Genomic DNA, 19,699 nt, shown 5'->3' on the forward strand with positions numbered 1-19,699 from the left:
GTCATAGCCGATCCTATTGTCTTTGTCATTTCTGCTCCGAGCCGGGACTCGTATCTAGCGTACAGCTTATCGATTTCTTCGGCTGACATTTTGTTAATTTTATCTGGAGTGTAGTCTCCAAAGTAATGTTTGGCTTTGCCGCCAACAGCCAACGCCACCAGTTTCTCTCGCTTGGGGGAATCCCCAGTTGGGGAACCCTCCACAGACAATTGTTCGAGCAATTCCTCACACTCCATCTTATAATATAACAAGTAAGATTTAGTTTTAACTATATAATACCCGATACAAACAAAACACAGAGAAATGAAAGTTAAGTTGCACACGACAAATACTTCAAATATCATAGCTATGCTTAGCTTTGCTTAGCTTTGCTTAGCTTTGCTTAGCTTTTACTTAGCTTTGCTTAGCAAACTATATATGCTACTGGTTGGTCGGTCTTTAATACGAGCTTAGCGTGTTTAGTTTCAGCGAGCTGTTTCTTTACCCGTTCCCGTTCTAATTTACTCATCACATCGTTCTCTCTCAAACACTCCTCGAACGAATCCCTGTCCTTGCAGTGAAATAAGGCCACCCATCGCGTCTGCTCCCTGAGGTCTTTCAACACCGAGTTGAACTTCTGCGTTAGCACCCAGACGCTGTGATTTGCATGCCGGCCGGAGAAGGCCAGGTACGATAGCATGTCTCTCTTTTTTGTTATCTCGCGATTAGCGCTGCAGTCGTCCAGTATAAACAGCGTCGGTTCCCCTTTAAATTTCTCGTGAAGAGCTTTCAACCAGTCCTGCAGGCGTGTTCCAGGGTCGATTTTGTGTACGTCCGGGTCAGTCATCACCCAAGGTCGCGCGTACGTTTTATTCATGCCCAGAGTAGGGCACATGATAACGATGTTATCGAACACATCCTTGTAGTAACCCTCCAACATATCCAACACGAAAACGGTCTTCCCACATCCAGTCTGCCCGCATATGATAGCGCAGTGTGGGTCAGTGGGTAGGTGGGGGAGACCCCCACTAGTAGATGGCTTGCACGAATCTCCCATTGTCTATATTAAGTTGCGCGTCCATAATTACGTACAGATATAATTTCAACTTACCAGCGGTTTGGGCCTTCTTATTAATCTGGATGGTTATCCCTTCGCTACCGTTATCTATACGACGCCCGCTACCGTGCAGTTTATCATCATCCGTGGATCGCATGTCCAACCATAGGGCGTATTTGGTGGTCAGGTATTCACCGATCTGCACGGAGCCGAGGTCCAGGTCCTTTGTTATGTAATCCCCCACTGGTAGCTTTTTTATCTCATCCCACTGCTGGTGTGGTCTCATACCATGACTGAACAGCTGGTTGGGCACGCCCTCGATAGTCACTTCCACCTTTTCAATCTCGGGGTTGAAAAACTTCTCGCTGTCCCTCCGGAATGGATCGTAATCCTCCACGGGTACGACCAGGATACCTTTCATCGATCGCGCCGGCACGTTCAGGTTGATATTCCACACCGTGTCGCTCTTATCTCGCATGACTGATCTATGCCTCAGTACGCGATCGTACAGTATAGCCATCTTCCCAGAGTACTGACTTCGAACCTGCCTGGCCAGCTCCGGGCTAGTGACCATGTCGAACTCCAGAGAGATGTTGTCTATGGCATAACTGGCCTCATCACCGTTCGGTGTACGCACTACTTTGCTATAGTCGTTAAACGTGAGCTCGTATTCGAGCCTATCACCCAGCGCGGCCTGGTAAAACGGCGCGTGTCCCGTGAGCAACTCGAAGTCGAGCGGCACGCAGAATCGATTCCCGTATGCTAGAGCGATAGCCTTTTCACCGTCCGATAGCTTGTCTTGTTGGTCTTGCGTGAAGACGTATCCTATACGCGCCCGGGTTGATTTGCTGATACCCTGGTACACATCATTGACTCGTTCTCTCTCGCTTTTCCAGAGATCCTTGTAGCAGTGAAACACGTCGCTGTCGTCGATGCTCAGCACCTCGTTACCGCTGATCTTGACGGTCGTTTTCTTGATGATAGCTCGACCCACGTTCCGCACTAGCTCGCGTTTGTCGTTGTCGGAGGTCAACGTGATATTGAACGCCAGTCGAACAGTGCCTGGTACAATGAGGTCATTCTCACCAAGGTTTGGAAATCTAACCAGCAGAGTTTGGTTCTGGTCTATCTTGCTGGGATTGTTGGTGATAGTCACCGACTGTCGCACGGCTCTGGCACCTAATGGCTCTCTCAATTTTCTGAAAGGATCTAATTTTCTACCGTACATTGTTATATAAAAGAAATATATTTTTAATACTAATGGATGAAGACATACCTATGGATGATATGTGGGACGATAGTGCCCAGGCATTCGATGATGAGCAGGAGACCTCATTTACTAGTTTGCCATTGAGCCAACAACTTTTAGAAACAACGGTAAATGATTATTACGAAAGTTTAAAAAGTGATAAAAACTACGTTGAACCCCAGGGTCGATACCATAAGGATTTTTTTATTGATACAAAGGGTGTTCTACGTCTTAAGTCTGCCCCAAAGGTTGACCTCTTTAACAAGATCACTAAAAAACCACTGGCCTTGTCAACTCTAGCCAGCCGCAATGGTGGTGCTGAATTTATCCGTGAACATCTAAACATGCGTGATTACGGTGGTGCAATACCTAAGACCGTTAAAGAAGATCTGCAAGCTACCAGATCCCACCTCACCACTATAGATGAAATGACGCCAGAGCGTGCTACAGAAGCCTCGGACAGCATAGAAAAACTGTTGAGCACCTACTGGGACAAACCGTTACCGGGATTTGACTTTCCGGTAAGGGAACTGTACGGCTTAGACGAAGCCGTGAAACGCGTGCGTGGAGAACTCGTGAACAACATGGGGAAACTGAACGAAATCGACGAGCACATCGCTAGGGAAAAAACCAAACTCACCGAAACTGACGACGATGATATGAAGCGTCGCATCAATGAACGACTACGCGATTTAGAAGACGAGAGACGTACACGATTGGAAGCCGCTTCCTCGAATCGTGAACATCTTCGATCCCAGATCAGTCGCATTCGGGAAACAATCGATAGAATACTGAATGAAGATACAACTTTAGCCAACAGGATTCGGATATTGTTCCGGGAGCAAGGGATCACCATCGCCAGCATTCTGACTGCATTGGGTTTCATCATATCAACCTTGGTGGTGTCACTGGTGGGGGGTGCCCCTGTGGGGCCTGCCGGCGGCGGTGGAACTCCAGGCGGTGGTGGTGGTGTTAAAGACTGGATCAAAAAACTCGGGGAAGGCCTAGCTAAACTGGCTGGTAAAGCCGCCGAAGCCCTTCCCGGCATACTGGGTAGCATCGTCTCGTGGTTGTTGAGCGCTCTGTCTAAAACTGCCATGTGGCTCAGTCAAAACCTGTGGGCAGCCATCGTCGCCGTGGCGGGTCTGGTGTACGTAGCGGCTAAGAAATCTTTAACCAAATAAGTCCCAAAGTTACCCCACCAATCACTAAGGCTGTTTTATTATCAATATGCTGCTGATAGGTGGTGGAAACCCCCGGGGGTACCTCCACATGAACTTTAGGCTCCGGTGGTGGCACCACTATACCCTTTTCACGTGGTTGGATGTGTGGGATATGTGGGGTGTTAATATCGGGGTTGATACCCAACTTTTGGTCCGCCGTGGCTATGACTATTTTGTTGTTATAACCCACCACTTTTTTTATTCTCAGTTGCATATCACTCGGAGCCATGTATAACCCCACGCCGAACACGTAATTGACTTTCGATCTGGCGTATTCTAACACGTTTTGGTAACGGTCGATGGCCCTCGGGAGATCAACTGGAGAATTGATAGCATCCTCAACGTTGGAAACGAATTGTGTCTGAGCGTCGTAAGCAGTTCCCTTACCGAGGATGTTAGAACGCGTCATCGACTGCGCACCCAACAGCGCCCACACGTACGTTCGAATCGAGTCGTTCAAGCGTATTGTACCAGCACGAGTGAATCCTTTCGATGTTTTTGAGATCATTTTAGTCCAGGCTGTGGCTGCATCAGGACTGGTTTGCTTTATACAGCTGACATGGATCTTTTCATTCGTTGTGGGGCCTGTAAATGTATGCCGGTTTGGGTTATATGAACCATCTTTAGAACCGGCATAATATGTTCCGGACCTGTAGAAGTACACGAGAACTATACCGAGACCATGGTTCACACCAGGAAGGCGAAAGTCTTTATTCGTTGGAATCTCAAACTCCCCACAAATACGTTCATAAGCGCGTCTATCATAGGGGTTATTCGTCATACTCCACGCTTTATCTTGGGGAAGAGGAGCACTTATTTCCTTCAATATTCGTCTCGTTTGATAATAAATATGAAACAAAATAACCGCCTTACTCAGTTCGTCTATACCGTAGTCTGGTTTCACACCCGAACCTGTCGTCGCACACCACACAGCAAAGTTGAGTTGGTTCTGCCAAAACTGCATTGGGTTTTGATTCCAGTTTACCACCGCCTGCGCGTTATTAACGGACACGACATACTTTTCAAAGATATCAATAAAGGTTGTTTTAAACCCCGTACCATCTGCATTCACCACGATTTTCAAGTGTGCTAAATCCATATTATATTATATAATTTATATAATATAATATGTACATAACACTTCCAGGAATAACGAGCGGTGAGGCCGTTCAGCTGACGCACGCGATCGATAACACGTCAGGTCAACTCGAAGTCGCACTCTGTGATATCACCTACCTACCGCAATGGACTAACATTAATATCAGCAACAATAAGCTATTCGTCAGTGGAACTCGCAGTCAGATAACTGACGGCTACTACAGCGTGTGCTCTCTAAACGACGAGGTCTTCAAACCCCTGGGAGCCGAACTCAAAATGAACGACTCAAACGGCACAGTGGTGTTAATCAACAACGGAAGAACCTCCTTGAGGCTCGGCCGACCATTAGCGAGGATACTCGGTATGTCTCCTGACGAGATAAAACCAACAACAACCGTCACAGGCACGAAGTTACCCGAACTAGTACCGTACCGAGAGCTATACATTCATCTCAGTCAGGTGAGCACAACGTATAACATTCAAGGAGGCCACCCTTCCACTATATTGAGAGCAGTGCCGGTTAAAACTGAGAAATTCAACGACGGTAGAACCGAGTCATTTTCACCACGGCAGTATAAGAAATTAACCCAGGGCAACATACCTGAGCTGACAATATCGGTGTTAGATATAAATCATAATCCTGTAAATATAGGATACCTCAGCTTAACGCTTCACGTAACATGACCAGCGCACAAGGGCCCGGAGTGAAAAAATGCGTCAATATCGGGATCTCCGACCTCGGAGACACACGCGGTTTCGACGCTCCCGGAGTAGATGGTAAATCATACGCCTTGCAACTAAAAAACAACATTTACAAACGCGTTGAAATCCCCTCCGGTGGAGCCCTAAGTGATATGATAGATACCACAGGAGCAACAGCCAACACTAAGTACGCCCTCGTCAACACCGGTGATGACAACTGGAGAATATACCCATCATTCGGAGGTAAACTGTTCGACTTAGACGATGTTGAGAGCACTACCGTCGTCAAAAACAAACCATATATGCTCGTCTTCACCGAAGATGACAAGTGGGTGTTGTTACCCGATAACAAATGGTTTCTCAATATTAGACTCGTCTCCCCTTACGTGTTCACGGATAACAAAGACAACCACCTAAACAAAGTCGTGAACAATGGAACCCTGCTCGTGGCTTACGTCCCAACTCAGAGACGTAGCATAGTCGTCAGCCCAGTCAACACTATAGCAGCCCACATGCTATCGAGTAAACCGGCCATGCAAAACGTGAAATTGCAGTTGGTGTCTGAATTCGAAGGCGTGGTTAAGATACTAGAGAGTCTACCGGCAAACTCAACACTGTTCATCAAAGTCTACCTAGGGGAACCATCGGGGAATGATGTCGAGATCGTGAAGGGGATCAAACTCGGGTGGGTGAAACGACACCAGTTTCAAGTTTGCAACGTTTACGTGCGGGTGGGTGTCGACTCCAAGACCAGTCTGCAGGGGGTCAACGTGATCGTAGAAAACAAGATATCACTAATCAATATCTTCCTGCCTGACAACATACACTTCATGGGTATAAAGTTAACCCCTGAATTATTATCAGAAAACCAGTTGGAAATTATATCATAATAGTATAATAATGACCAGTCATCATCCCAACACTACACTTAACGACCTGGGAGATACGGAGGGATTCGATGAGCCTGGTGAGGAAGATGAATTTTATATCCTACACTTCAAAGACAACGTGTACAGACGAGTGTCGTTATCAAACTTAAAAGAGCCTAGATGGTTGATCAACTTAACATTAGCCTCACCTTATATCACACTAAAAGAAGATGATCTTATCACTAAGATTAGAAACAACGGTGACTGGATCGGGGAGTTCATTCCGGATGGTGGTGTAGCAGTCATAGTAGGGTTTGGTAATATAAAAACTAGGTTAAGGTCTGTTGGGTCAATCAATAAATTAACATTTAACACTAATATACCTTTCCCGGGCAGTATTGAGCTATCATACTACCCTTTAACAATCATCATAGAAGTCTTCTTTACGAGTGATGGCACCATGAGAGTAACCCAAATTTTACCCGGGTTGATAATAAGATGGGATTACAAACACGCAGGTGAATATTGCCGTATTATTATACAACGAGGATACCAACCGGACCCTATAAACCACTTAACAAGCCTCAGTGGGGTTTCTATTGAAATAATAGGAGAGACTATTAAACTCTCACCTATTACCCTGACTATTGGTATAAACCTTCTAAGCCTTAAATACATTAAGAGAAAGTTAACTGAAACCCAATTAAAATATATTTCATAATATATATTATAGGATGGGTCTGTACCCAGTCGTAGAGGAAGTAGCGAAGACGTTGGAAACCGTAGATGGGTTCCGCTTGAGGCAGTTATGTGATGTGAAACGTCAACTAGAACAAGACCGTGACACGCGGAAAGCACTATGTAAAAAATATAATAGAGCTTTCAATATCGTGGACGGGGCTGACACTACCCTTATGGCAACCAGCATGGGACTAGGGGCGGCAGGCGTTGGGTTGTTAACCACCATCGTGGCTGCACCTATAGTGCTAGGTATTGAAATAACGGCTGGGGTGACAGGGTTGGTAGGGTTGGCGCTTAAGTTAGTATCACGCAGACTTAATCGTAAGGCATTGAAACACGACGAGATCAGGGTTCTGGCCGAAGCAAAGCTGAACACAGTGAGTGAGCGAATTTCCACGGCACTATCTGACAGTAAGATCTCAGAAGAGGAGTTTAGTTCAATCCTCTCTGAACTCAAAAAATATAATGGAATGAAACAAGATATTCGATCCAAGTCTCGTAAGTCTGCTATCAGCGAGGATGAGAAAAAAAAGTACATAGCACAGGGAATACAAAAAGCCCAGCAAGCCTTTATTATGAACACCAAAGAGATCGTAGGCGGTTCACATTAAACTGTTTCCTCGATATAAACATAACATAGCCGTAAGCGAGCCACCGATCCTATATGGTCGGTCAAAACTTACAACTGTACTACTTGAGGGGTGGGCCGGGTAGGGGTTTTGTAAGAGAAGAATTATTGATCGTACCGTACGGCACAGTGTTACCGCCTGCCAAGTCACGGTAAACGTGATGGCGTGGCTTTGTAGTAGGGGTAATAATAGCAAGAGCTAATGGTCCCACCAAAGCCTCATTTAGTAAATGAGGTTTTTTAAAGGGGTTTTTGAAAAGTGTTTTCGGACTGTCATTCCCTATACTACTATATGTATGTATGTATGTGTGTGTGTGCGTGTGTGTGTGTGTGTGTGTGTGTGCGTGTGCGTGTGCGTGTGCGTGTGCGTGTGCGTGTGTGTTGTTTTTTTTTCTCATTTGAAATTTTATATCTGTGTGTCCTATAACAACAATCAATAATAACTGCCCCAACGACCCATGGTGAAATCATTTCAGCAGGTGTAGAAGTATTGGAGAAAACACGCCTCCAAGGTTTTGGTAGACAATGTAAAACCAGAAGGGGACTGAAATCACGGATTTCCTGACCCCCATGGTTTTACATTGTCTACCAAGTGATTTCTCTAACATATATATTGTCAATGCTGGGTAATTACGATGTAGATGATCATTATAATGAAACTACGTAACAATAACTGACGCACATGGAAAATCAATTTAATGACAGTAACTATAAGTAGATAATATAACTGCATCACCTTCGTCGGCCTGGTGGCCATGCGGTAGAGTGTCTGCCTACATATCTGAGACATGTGGCTCCAGTCTTGCTTAGAAAAACATATCTGTTGTGAGTTAAATCTTGAACAATATTTTTCAAGCGATTTCAAACACTCATATATCATTTGAATGTCGATGTTCATATAAAGTTAGGAAATGTAAAACCTGGAAAGCAGTCTTATTAACGAAAAGTAAAACCTGAGAAGAGGTCTTTTTAGCGATAAGTAAAACCTGTCCATTCAAAACAAAAACCTCAGATGCATTTTTTCTGGGAAAACAAGAGATGACCTAACATACAGTGAGAAGCACACTTTAGGTTTGTTTTAAGGGAGACACCTGTTCCCTGTTGATGTTAAGAGTTGTTAAAAGCATTCACTGACCCACTGACCTTTCTGGTGATATTTTAGCAATTCCACTATATCAGATAGACAGCATCTTCACATAAGAATGATTCCACATTATTCATTGTACATGCAAAATTGGTATACACCTATATATGTATAAGTCCTGACACCTCAGAAATCATGCTACTATTTATTCATAGGATTAATAATTAACAGAAATGAGTGAAAACAGCAGTCAGCAACACCTCAGATATATCATCTGGTTTGGGACAGAAAAAAAACAGTGGTTGATATAATGAGCAATGATCTGTGTCATCAGGATACAACTAGTTTACACACTGTGAAACATCATCATCTTCCAAGCCTGAGATGCTGGGAAAGGGTTGCTTAGGTATGAAGTGCTGTGTGATGGGCTCTAAGGCATGAGATCCTGAGGTAATGGGTGCTGTGCTGTGCTATGAGGTGCCAAGGAATGAGGTGCTGAGGAAGGGGTCTTTGAGCATGAGATTCTTGGGCACCGGGTCACCTGGGTAAGAATGCCATGGCATAGGGTGCTGGGGTGCAGGAGCAGCGGATGGTGAGGTATAGAATATTGGAATATGGGATGCTGAGGTAGACTTGAAGGTTGTGTAGCATGGCTGCTGAGACAGGGGGTGGTGTAGCATGGGCTGCTAAGACAGAGGGTGGTGTAGCATGGGATGCTAAGACAGTGGGTGGTCACAGCATTGGATGCTAAGATAAAGGGTGGTGTAACATGGGATGCTACAGTGCTGTTTGATTGGTTTGATTGGGCATGGGATGCTGAGGTATAGAATGCTGAGCATGGGATGCTAGGACAGAGGGTTGTCACATCATGGGATGCTAAGACAGGGTGGTCACAACATGGATGCTAAGGTGCTGGTTCACTGGTTGCTGGGGCATGAGATGCTGAGGTATAGAATGCTAGATCATCGGGGTCTGAGAGGTTGGTGCAGCATGGGAAGCTTAGTAAAGGTGCGGGTTCACTGGAAGCTTGGGTCTGGGGCACAAGGCATGACAAGTCGAGACATTTGCTGCAGTTGTATGGGGGGCTGGAGCAAACAGCATTTGGGCCTGGAATGCTGGGATGAATTCTGACTGAGAATCCCTGCTGAGCAGGACGGAGAAAGAGTGAGTGAGCTTAGTTTTATATCTCTTCCAGCAATATTCCAGCAATATCATGGCAGGGAACACCAGAAATGGGATACACACATTGTATTCATGTAGGGACTTGAACCTGGGTCTTCGTCATGATGTTGTTCCACAGTTATTTCATAAAGGAAACTAAACACATTTTCGGTCTCATCAAGCCATATTATTTTCACATTCATCACTGAAGTGTCTTTAATCAGTGAGGTAAAGCTAAAGTTAGATCTGATTCAAACACAAAATATGGAACTGATTATCTCTGACCTACTGTCATGTATAATATGCTGATAACGTATACTTTTACTTTGTACATTAATTATTGGGGGTGGGGGTGGGGGAGGGGACATTCACAAATTCACAATGTACATGCAACTCCATGAACGGCCGTTATAATTATTGCTATATATATAAACATACAAGGACAAACATTAAATGGATAAACTGTTTAGAGTTACCTCCTCGTTCACACTGGCATCGGATTCTTGTGTCGGTTTCTGTGCATATATATCACCATCAAAGTGAACCTTCTTGGGTGGACTGTCAACAGTGTCGCCAACAGTGTCGCCAACAGTGTCTCCTTCGCTGCTGGTTTCATTCTTTCCGTTTTCTATACCAGAATCGGCCTCTGTTGTACTTTCGCCGATGTTGACGTCTATCATCACATCGTGATTGGCCATTGTGTACTCTCCGAACGTGTATGGGTGTATGTTTCCCTGTAGTTAATCTAGATAAGACGATCGACCGGTGTCATTTACAGTCCATTTGCACAACAATCAACATGACGACGAGAGGTCTTGAACCAAAGTTCAGATAGCCTTGGCAAGAAAAGGGCACTTTAGTAAATAAAAGTCTCCGATAAACCAGCTGTAGGCAGATTGTTTACTTACACGCGTCGGAAAAAATCTGGACTTTACTGTGTTCTCTCTGAACAACCATCAGCTGTTATTTGACACTTTGCACTGCCACCAAGGGGGCGTGGCGCATGTCGCAACTCCCGCGTCGTTACGTCAGTAGGCTATACTCTCAAACCGGCATGTATTGTTTTGACTGGGCTCATGTCTATCTAAACTGGTAATGTGTGATCGCTAAACTTGCACACCGTTCAGCGGTAGAACCAGTGTATGCATTAGTTTCCCATTGGAAACAATGTTGTGGTATTACATTAATCTTTTACAGAGAAATGTGTCACATAAACAAACATAATAAAGAAACAAATCCAACAGTTAAATATTTACTTACACTATTTACAACTACACACTGGATCCAGAATAAAAGGAACACAGTTCGGCGGAAAGATGGCGGAGAGTTCGGGAGATTCGGAGCGGGAAGGAAAGGCGATTCGAGTTGGCATCTTAACAGGTACGTCTTCGTCTGCTGATTTGGATATAGGTTTAGAAAGAAATGTCGTTGATATTGATATTATTTTTGTGATTGACAGAATCAGGATCGAGCGCATTCACGTAGATCCAGGCGTGACATGAAATGTTAGTCGTTTTTTGTCAGTGGAACAGGTACCTCCTACCTGGAGTCTACTCAGTAGGCTACCGAGAGTAGATGTTTGAGCCGGTGCCAATATTATCTGGACCAGAAAATAACAGTTAACACACAGCGAAAGTGGCAAGTGGTGGTTTGATGGCAAACGTTACAATCGCTTGGCAATGATCAATATGAATCCTTAATGGACCAATACCGATGGTAATCCAGTGTTTACTGTTTTCCGTGTCTTACATACCTAGGGTTCCAGGTGTCATTGATGGATGCCGAGTGCTTAGTCTCATATGTTATCGATTGCATAGGGTGACTGAAATACGTTGTGCATATATGCTACAGCTGTACTTACCTACAGCTGTGTTATCGAAATAATATGTAACTCCTCTTTTCAGAGTTTCATATCCAGCTGTGAAAAACGCATCACTGAATTCTTCCAACATTCTAGAATAAAAATTTTGTCACCAAGTGTGTAGATTAAATGACCAAAAGATTTTGGGGAGTACTGCTCTTTACTAGATTAATTAGTGCCCTTTAGAGACTGGAAAGGGTGCCTAAAACCATAACCCTAACCCCAAACCCTAAAGATTGTAAAGGGTGTCAAACCCCCCCCCCCCCCCCCCCCCAAACCTAAGGATCATAAAACATGGAGGCGCTGTAACGAGATAATTGCTCCATGGCACTGGCTGGTGCAGCACCCGATAAACTGATTCTAGCCGATATTGGGTGTGAAAATGGTCACTGTCCAAACGACAGTGCTTATTTAAAATGAATAAAAAAGAGAAAGTAATTCAAACGTTAAGTGTATCATTTTCTCAGTTTTTCAGTCACCCATTTGTCTATTTGCAGCATGTATAAGCTCCAAACTTTAATATTTAGAATATGCATGGAAAGAGTATCGTATCAAGATGTAGGATGTTAGACACAAATATAATAGTAAGAAATTAATACAATGCTGCCAGATCATGCAGAATGAAGTTAATCATCATTTCTAGCTTCTTCTCATAGTCTTAGCTGAATGAAAACGATAAATATACACAACAAAGCACAATTTGAAGTTCCTTTGCAATACTTGTGAGACCAGTATGCCAGTAATTTATGGAAGTTATTGAGATTTACCGAGGCCAAGAGAGGCCAAATATTTGTTCAAAGCAGAGGATATGGCTAATGTGAGGATCAGTGATCAAATATGAAATGCAGTTTGCAGTCAGACAAATTGAATATGATAAGCAAAGATTTAAAAGAATTTAACACAATTTTTGGGGGTGAAAAACTTGTGGTTTGTTTGAACGGTTTGAACTGTATGTTAAAATAGTCTTGTTTTGGGGTTTTCAATCAGGTTTTTATTATCGAGAGTGTCACCCTTTGACTATTTATTTCAATGTAATGAATTTTGTAACATCTTTATCATGTTTATGTTATCACCAGTTTCATTCAAATTTAAAATACATGTATTCTAAACATATAACAACAATGTACACTTGCAAATGTCTAGTAGTACTTTTTTTTCGCATTGTTGTCCAAACAGTGATTTGGACCCCGGTTGATTGGAAAATTGTGATCTTAAAAACATATTAAAAATATGTAAAAAAGACAAGGTAAGGGTCCCCACAAAATCCTGCCAACCCATTTTAGTGAAGCCACCATTTTCTGAGAAATCAGTCTTTAGTAGTGTGTCACCATAGTATATATTTGAGGGATGGCAACAGGTGAAAGTGATTTCAGCTGAAAATCAGCTGGGGGTCTGGGGGCTTCAGGCCCCCCTATTGTCCAGGATCAATTGATTTTAATTTAAATCTGCGGATTTGTGGAAAATTGCCATCCCTGATATTTGGCAGTTTCTTTGAGGTGAAGGAAGGTCCGTTGAGGTCCGTTGAATAAGAGTAAATACCATCACAATTTCCCATTGATATATTTTCAGTATTATGTATATTTGATGTATCATTCAGATATTTGTTTCTTGAAGCTAATTTCATTGTCTACATTTAGCCTTGATAAATATCTTATCATCAGACTGATCATATGTGGATATAAGGATATATGTGGCGAAAATATGTCTGTGTGTTGTGAAGTGCTGTTTTCATTTGCGTAAAAATGATGTCAAATGTGCACATGTTCATATTAAGGTATACAATCAAACCATCTAATTGTTTATCTGTGTTGGACATTATTTAAATGGTAAAATCAGTCATTTTATGTTCTGTTGAAAGACTGTTACATTCTGACAGAGTAGCCAAGGCCTCTTGAGTGTATAACATAATACCGTTCAAGTCCGAAGTTCTAACAATACTGTTCAAAACTGCTGTTGGGGAAACCTCGTGCAGGCTCAACTCCACATGTTTCACGAGGTGAAATTTCGCGAAGTGAAGAGTGTTTGCACGAAAGTTCGTATTTCAGAAACAAAAACATACGCGAATATTGTATGTTCACAAACGCAGTTCCTTTTCCTGAACAAGACTTTTATTCTGTAAGGACTTCGGCATGTTTAAGGGTCTACCAGTTGATTCTGATGATGATAGAATTTTTGTATTAAAATAAGTTAGTTTAATCTAGACATGGACATGTTGTTTTCCCTTGAAATATTAAAATGATTCATGCCTTGAGGCAGTGGTTTAAGAGTAACTGAGATTAGGTGCTCGCCGCATTTAGCAATATACTATCAATATCACATCAAGGGGCACCAGAAATGGGCTTCACACATGGTACATATGTGGGGAATCGAACCCTAGTCATTGGCTTGACGAGCAAACGCGTTGACCCCAAGGCTACACCATTGCTGTAGTATATCTATGAAATGAAACACAGGATAACTGGTACGCCATTAAATTCCATTCAGTGCTCTATATGTATTCTTAAGCATTTCCATTGCTCCTATATTGAAAAAATAAGGTGTACATACTCGTGCTGCTGAAAAAGTATCTCGGGGCCCTGGACCCACTTGCACAAAGCAATCTTAGTGTTACGACTATCTTAAGCCTATTTTGGAGAATCATTGCAGTGCTCATATCACTTTGTACAAGTGGGCCATAGTGTACATATCTGAAGCATGGATGTTTAAATATGAATCATAAACATCATACATATAGAACCACATTGTGACATATTGTGCAAGTGTTTTCTAAATGAAAATGGATAATAATAATATTCCAATTTTTATTGTATGTTTATGTTTACGTTTTTGCTGGAAAATATTTACTGACGGTTGTCAAAAATCAGCTCACTAGCTATCTCAGGAAGTTTCATGTTTGTCAGTATCTATCCAAGGGAATATGTACATGATCCAGCAGTCATATGATAATTAGATATGCATGAACTACCTTTAACATGTTTCAATTTTAATATTTTGATATGTAAAGTTGGAAAATTAGGAAATTGGTAAGGATGCATGGCAGAGATAGCACTGATGTTGGCATGTTTGTGGACATGCATTTTAATTCTGAAATGACAATATTAGTTAAAAAAACACAATAATTCACTGTAACATGTTTAAAGATAAATGAAGCTTTATTTGTGAAAAAAACCCTTAAATGTCCCTTGTAGTTAATAGTCTACTTGTGTTCATTCTGGCTCAAAGATTTCATTTCTGTTTGGGGAAGATGGTCATGAATATCCACAGAGTGCACCCAGTCTAAATTAGGATTTACCAGAAACTTCTTATTTTGTCCTTATCCTGTCTCATGCTTAATATGCTTGTCCCCTCCTATCCGAACATAGTGGAACACTTGAATCCCTTGAAGTTCCCTACATTCAAGAGGACATAAAATCATAAAAATCCCATTAGCCTGTGCATTGGTAGGCAATGCTTGTCACTCTCCCCTGGATGACGGATGTGAGGACACCAGGGTCCAGATACGGCACCATATCGTTTTAGTTTTGACCTTATATTATCTAAATTTTAGCTGTATCTGGTTTTTGGTCTGTATATTTACATTATCTAGCAATTATTACCAAATTGTAGGTATTTTGTCTTGTATTTCATCATTGTATGTTTGCTGACATTTGATGAAAACTTGCTTGGGTTGTAAATACTGGTTGTCTGCGGTTGATGTGCATGTATATTGTCCTGACACTACGGTTTGTTCTTTCGGCTCATGCAGTATCCTTTTAAAAAATATATATAAAAAAACGTAACTATTACAGGGTTCAATAGTTGTGTCTTTGCTGTTCAAAGGCGTGCAAAGGATCATATAAGAAGGCATAGCCAAGTCATGTGAAAAATGTCAGCTAAAAACACTGATAAAAGCTCTAGTAATTGTGTGTTAACTGCTGGCCCATTGTCTTTGGGGAAGACGGCAGCCGAAAGACTTCATCAAGCTCCCATCATGGTTCATCACAGAAGTTGTGGTTAATCACAGAAGTTGAAGTCATTCTCTTCGGAAATCATCCCTCCAGAGATCATCCCTCCAGAGATCATCCGTCCAGACGAAGCAGATGCTTTTGATGACCCCGTGATCCTCCTGATGGAGGTTACAGACTTCACTTACACATCACAGCCTGGTACAACTACAAGTGCGACAGCGGCAGAACTTGGCTCAAGACCTACAGCCACTGCAACGTCTCTTCTCTGAGAAGATGAAAGCTTCCACTGTCTTAAGGCCTTCAACTTTGATGTAACTGACCCTGTGCAGCTGCGCTACAGCTACTTAGATAAACATGAGCCAAATTTACAGTCTTCGGGAAGATCTTCATGATAACTTGCACAAAGACTTGAGTGAAGGGCGATCTGAAGCTTGACGATGACTAGTTGAAGATGAAGACCTGCACAAAGACCTGCGCAGAGATCTAAGTGCAGGTGCACCGTCTGAGGCTTCACCGCTTGCCTGCAGAAGTTTACAGTCTCCCACAAACACAATCTCGGCCTTGACTTTCATCCAGGAAGAGTTGACTGTCACCAGATGTCAACGCCGCAGGGTTTCTCCATACAAACATGGAACAGGTCACTCTCCAGGCCCATACAGACACCTCTGACATGATTAGTCATCACCACCGGACCTGGAGGATTGTCACAACTCTGTACGCAAGGGTTATCATCGAGAGTACTCATCATAAGATCAGCCTACAGCATGCAGACTTTTCAAGGGAAATTTACCAAGATCGTTCACCTGCACGCAGGCCTGTGTGAAACGAATCCTGTCGTCAGTCTTTATTCAACTGTCACCCATGCACGCACAATCTCTCTGAAAGGAAGACCAGACTGAACGTTCACGTTCGTTAGTCGTCTCAGCTATTAGAAGTCTGGAAGATGCCAGGAAGGTAGGTTCCAAGAATGCAGCAAGTTCGACATATGGAAATTTCACAAAGGCACATTCCATGTATATATACATTCTATGAAAGCAAATGCAGTCATCGAGAGAGGTTCTATGAAATTACAGCTCTAGGAAGTTGAGTGAAGTTCAGTTCAGGAAGTTATATCATGTCAAGTTTCGACCCACATCATAGAAATTCATCCCAGAAGCATGCTACAACATAGATGTTGCCCATGTTGAATCAGTGTGTGGATGACAGAAGAGGCACACATCTGAAACTAACGATGTTGCATAACATCCGAGAAAGCACCAAAGTTGTTACAAATGCCATGTTCGTACATTTCGGACAGATTACACAAGTTATCCCTTCTAGAGAAAATGGTGTCAACTTTGTAAGATTACCGCTAGATACAGATTATTTTCATGTACATTGTTCCTGTACAGAGATCAAGAGGATGGTTTGGCAATCCTCACCAGCCAAAGATCGGACTATCAGTCTTTGATGTATAGTTGTTGCGGTGAAGATACCAACTCTACAGTCACCTTTTTGTGCATTTCAATATGATTTGATTCGTCAAGAGGATTTTATAGCACTTCAATGAGACTGGTTTCTACAGTCACCCAGTAACAACGTTAAGGAAGGATGGCAACCACATTATTTTCAAAAATGTATAAACACAACTGTCTTAATTACATCAATACCATGCGGTGAATTTTTTTTGCACACTTCCATTCAGCCACGTATACACCTGTTCACTCATGTAACTCTGGGATAGGCCCTAAAGCGACTTTATGGACAAGGTCGAGTGTTGGCAAAAAACAATTGGAATCTGATTGGTCCATTGTTGACGAGGCCATTGTTGACGAGGCCAGAATTCAGTCACAGTTCATGTATCAGGAAGTCGTCTACAGATGTAAACCATCCTTTCATTAGTTTCAACATAGGTAAAGCTTCATTTTCAGTCCATGTAGAAGTGTACAGCATTATTATATGTTCTGTCAGCAGGTTAAATGTTATTTATGTGCGACGTGAAGAGACAAGCATCACATGGTTTCAGCTTGCGTCTGCCAGACTCCACTATACTATAAGTAGACTTCCATTGGCAACATCGTATCATAGATTGTGGGTAATTTAAAATCGAGGATTGATGCATCATCGCTGCATATTGCTGAGTTTCTGGTAACATCTTAGTTACAGATGAAGCCTGAGCATAGCTGATTCTACCTCAGCCATATGACTGTGTACTCAAGTAATCAGTTTTCTGGAATACTTCATCAGCAACGAGTATTCTGCAAATAGAATGAGATCTTATTACTGTAAGACTGATGAGATACGATTCAAGCCACGATACCACAAGCAATACTCTCTCTGTTGACACTTCAGTTGGCAGTGTTTACGTGGTCTACTGACATCAGCCCATGACATGACTTGCAGGGGAGGTTACAGTTACGCCTGTTACAGAGGTTTGTCAATGATCACCTGAACAATACAGACCTGTTTGTTCTACCAGATTGTCACGAGTCATATCTTCTTTGGTGGACTCACAGAGACAATGTCTGTGGGTGAACCTGCCTAATAGAGCCGACCTGCAACGTTCATCTATATGTAGATGCATCTCTCCAAGGATGGGGTGCTCACCTTGACAACGAAGTCGTTTACGAGAAGTGATCGAGACGAGATCAAACTCCACACATCAGTCTTTTAGAGAAGAAAGCAGTGATCAGCACAATACAACATTGGTCAAGCCTTCTCAGTTAGTTCTGATTGTGAAACACAGTACTTGCATATTACTTCAACTAGCAGTCCTCTAATAAATTTGGGTTTTCTTTTCTGTTTCTAAGGCGTTAAAAAGTAGATATTTTATTTGGAGCAAGTGGAAGCTTATGACACTTGTTTACTGAAAGTAGCTATTTGATTGGTTGTTATTTATAGATTGGTCAATCGGTGATGGATTAACAAAACACAAATGGTTTCAGTTGCCTTTAGAATTATTCAAGAATTTTTTAACAATGATTATTTAGAAATGGAAAAGATTTATGTTTGACTGTCTTGAATTGATGTCATACGCAACATGATTTTGATGTATAGGGTAAATATGCATTGTTATTTTGACAGAACGTAAACGTAAATATTTTGTGGTTTCTTCATGTGCAGGCATTTATTTTTATTGCCTATTTCAACTTTTCTATAGCATATTTGACACAAATACACAGCTTACCTGGCGATCTGGGATTTTTGAAAAGGTTGTAAGTATGAGGATCATGCAAAACATTGTGAAATGTAGACAAATCAAATACAGCCATTGCAGTGTAAACACTTGCATTGATTATGATCTCGGATATGGGACACTGAAGATATGAGTGGGCTGGAACATTTTGTGAGGTATTTCATAGCTGTGATTTATATATATCTATATGGAGATCTTGTTTGACTGTAGATATGTTGCACAGTTTCATTGTTTTTAACATGTTTAATCAGAACATGCTTAAACTTCTTCACATGTGTGTGCATGGTCTGGGCAACATCATAGATTTGGTTTGAAGGTTTCTAAATGTGCTTATATTGATCACTAGATAGTATGTTATTGCCATTTCTTTCTTTTGTGGATTTTGAAAATTCATATCTTTTCTTTTTCTAAAGTTATCAGTAGTATATTGAGCTGTGTTGGTTTCAGTGAGTGACAGCTGTTCCACAGGCCAGGTGGAGGATAAGAGTGGACAAAACTTGAAATCCCTGGTAGAAGAGAAGAAATTGTAAGTGTAGACGGATTACCAGGGCTTAAGTTCACCTACCCCAGCTTGGATTGGGGGAATAGATGACCCTGTACTCAGCCAAATAGGCGACTAAATGGACCAGGTGATCTGGCACATATACTTGATATTGCTGATTGTATGTCATTGTACACAACCGTAGCCTATTAGTGGATCGTGGTAATTATCTTGCTATCTCGTAATTCAAGTCATGTATGACATCACGAAGAGGTACTTTTGATACATCCATTGCCACGCCACAAATATATTCCGAATTAGTGCATCACACGTAAATATACTGTCTGACACTGAGATAAATAGCCAAAGATCACTAATACCAAATTTTATGTTTTGAAAATGTCAAAGAAAAAAAGATACCGTTAACACCAGCCCTCTCACATC

At 42.1% G+C, this 19,699-nt stretch overlaps 2 protein-coding genes across 3 annotated transcripts in view; one reads left to right on the plus strand and one right to left on the minus strand.

Annotated features, from left to right (window-relative positions):
- LOC137294978 (two pore calcium channel protein 1-like) overlaps positions 1-10,831 on the minus strand; it is a 35,464-nt gene extending 24,633 nt beyond the window's left edge. Inside the window, exon 1 of the mRNA XM_067826214.1 lies at positions 10,268-10,831. Within this exon, the coding sequence (XP_067682315.1) occupies positions 10,268-10,489 (222 nt within the window). The 5' untranslated portion in view covers positions 10,490-10,831. The remainder of the gene's footprint in view (positions 1-10,267) is intronic.
- A 266-nt stretch (positions 10,832-11,097) lies between these two features.
- LOC137293821 (gephyrin-like) overlaps positions 11,098-19,699 on the plus strand; it is a 34,628-nt gene continuing 26,026 nt past the window's right edge. For both annotated transcript variants that reach the window (XM_067824578.1, XM_067824577.1), the window contains exons 1-2: positions 11,098-11,171; positions 19,222-19,300. In XM_067824578.1, the coding sequence (XP_067680679.1) occupies positions 11,108-11,171; positions 19,222-19,300 (143 nt within the window). In that variant the 5' untranslated portion in view covers positions 11,098-11,107. The remainder of the gene's footprint in view (positions 11,172-19,221; positions 19,301-19,699) is intronic.

This window comes from Haliotis asinina, chromosome 8, assembly GCF_037392515.1.
Source record: "Haliotis asinina isolate JCU_RB_2024 chromosome 8, JCU_Hal_asi_v2, whole genome shotgun sequence".
Lineage (NCBI taxonomy): Eukaryota > Metazoa > Mollusca > Gastropoda > Lepetellida > Haliotidae > Haliotis > Haliotis asinina.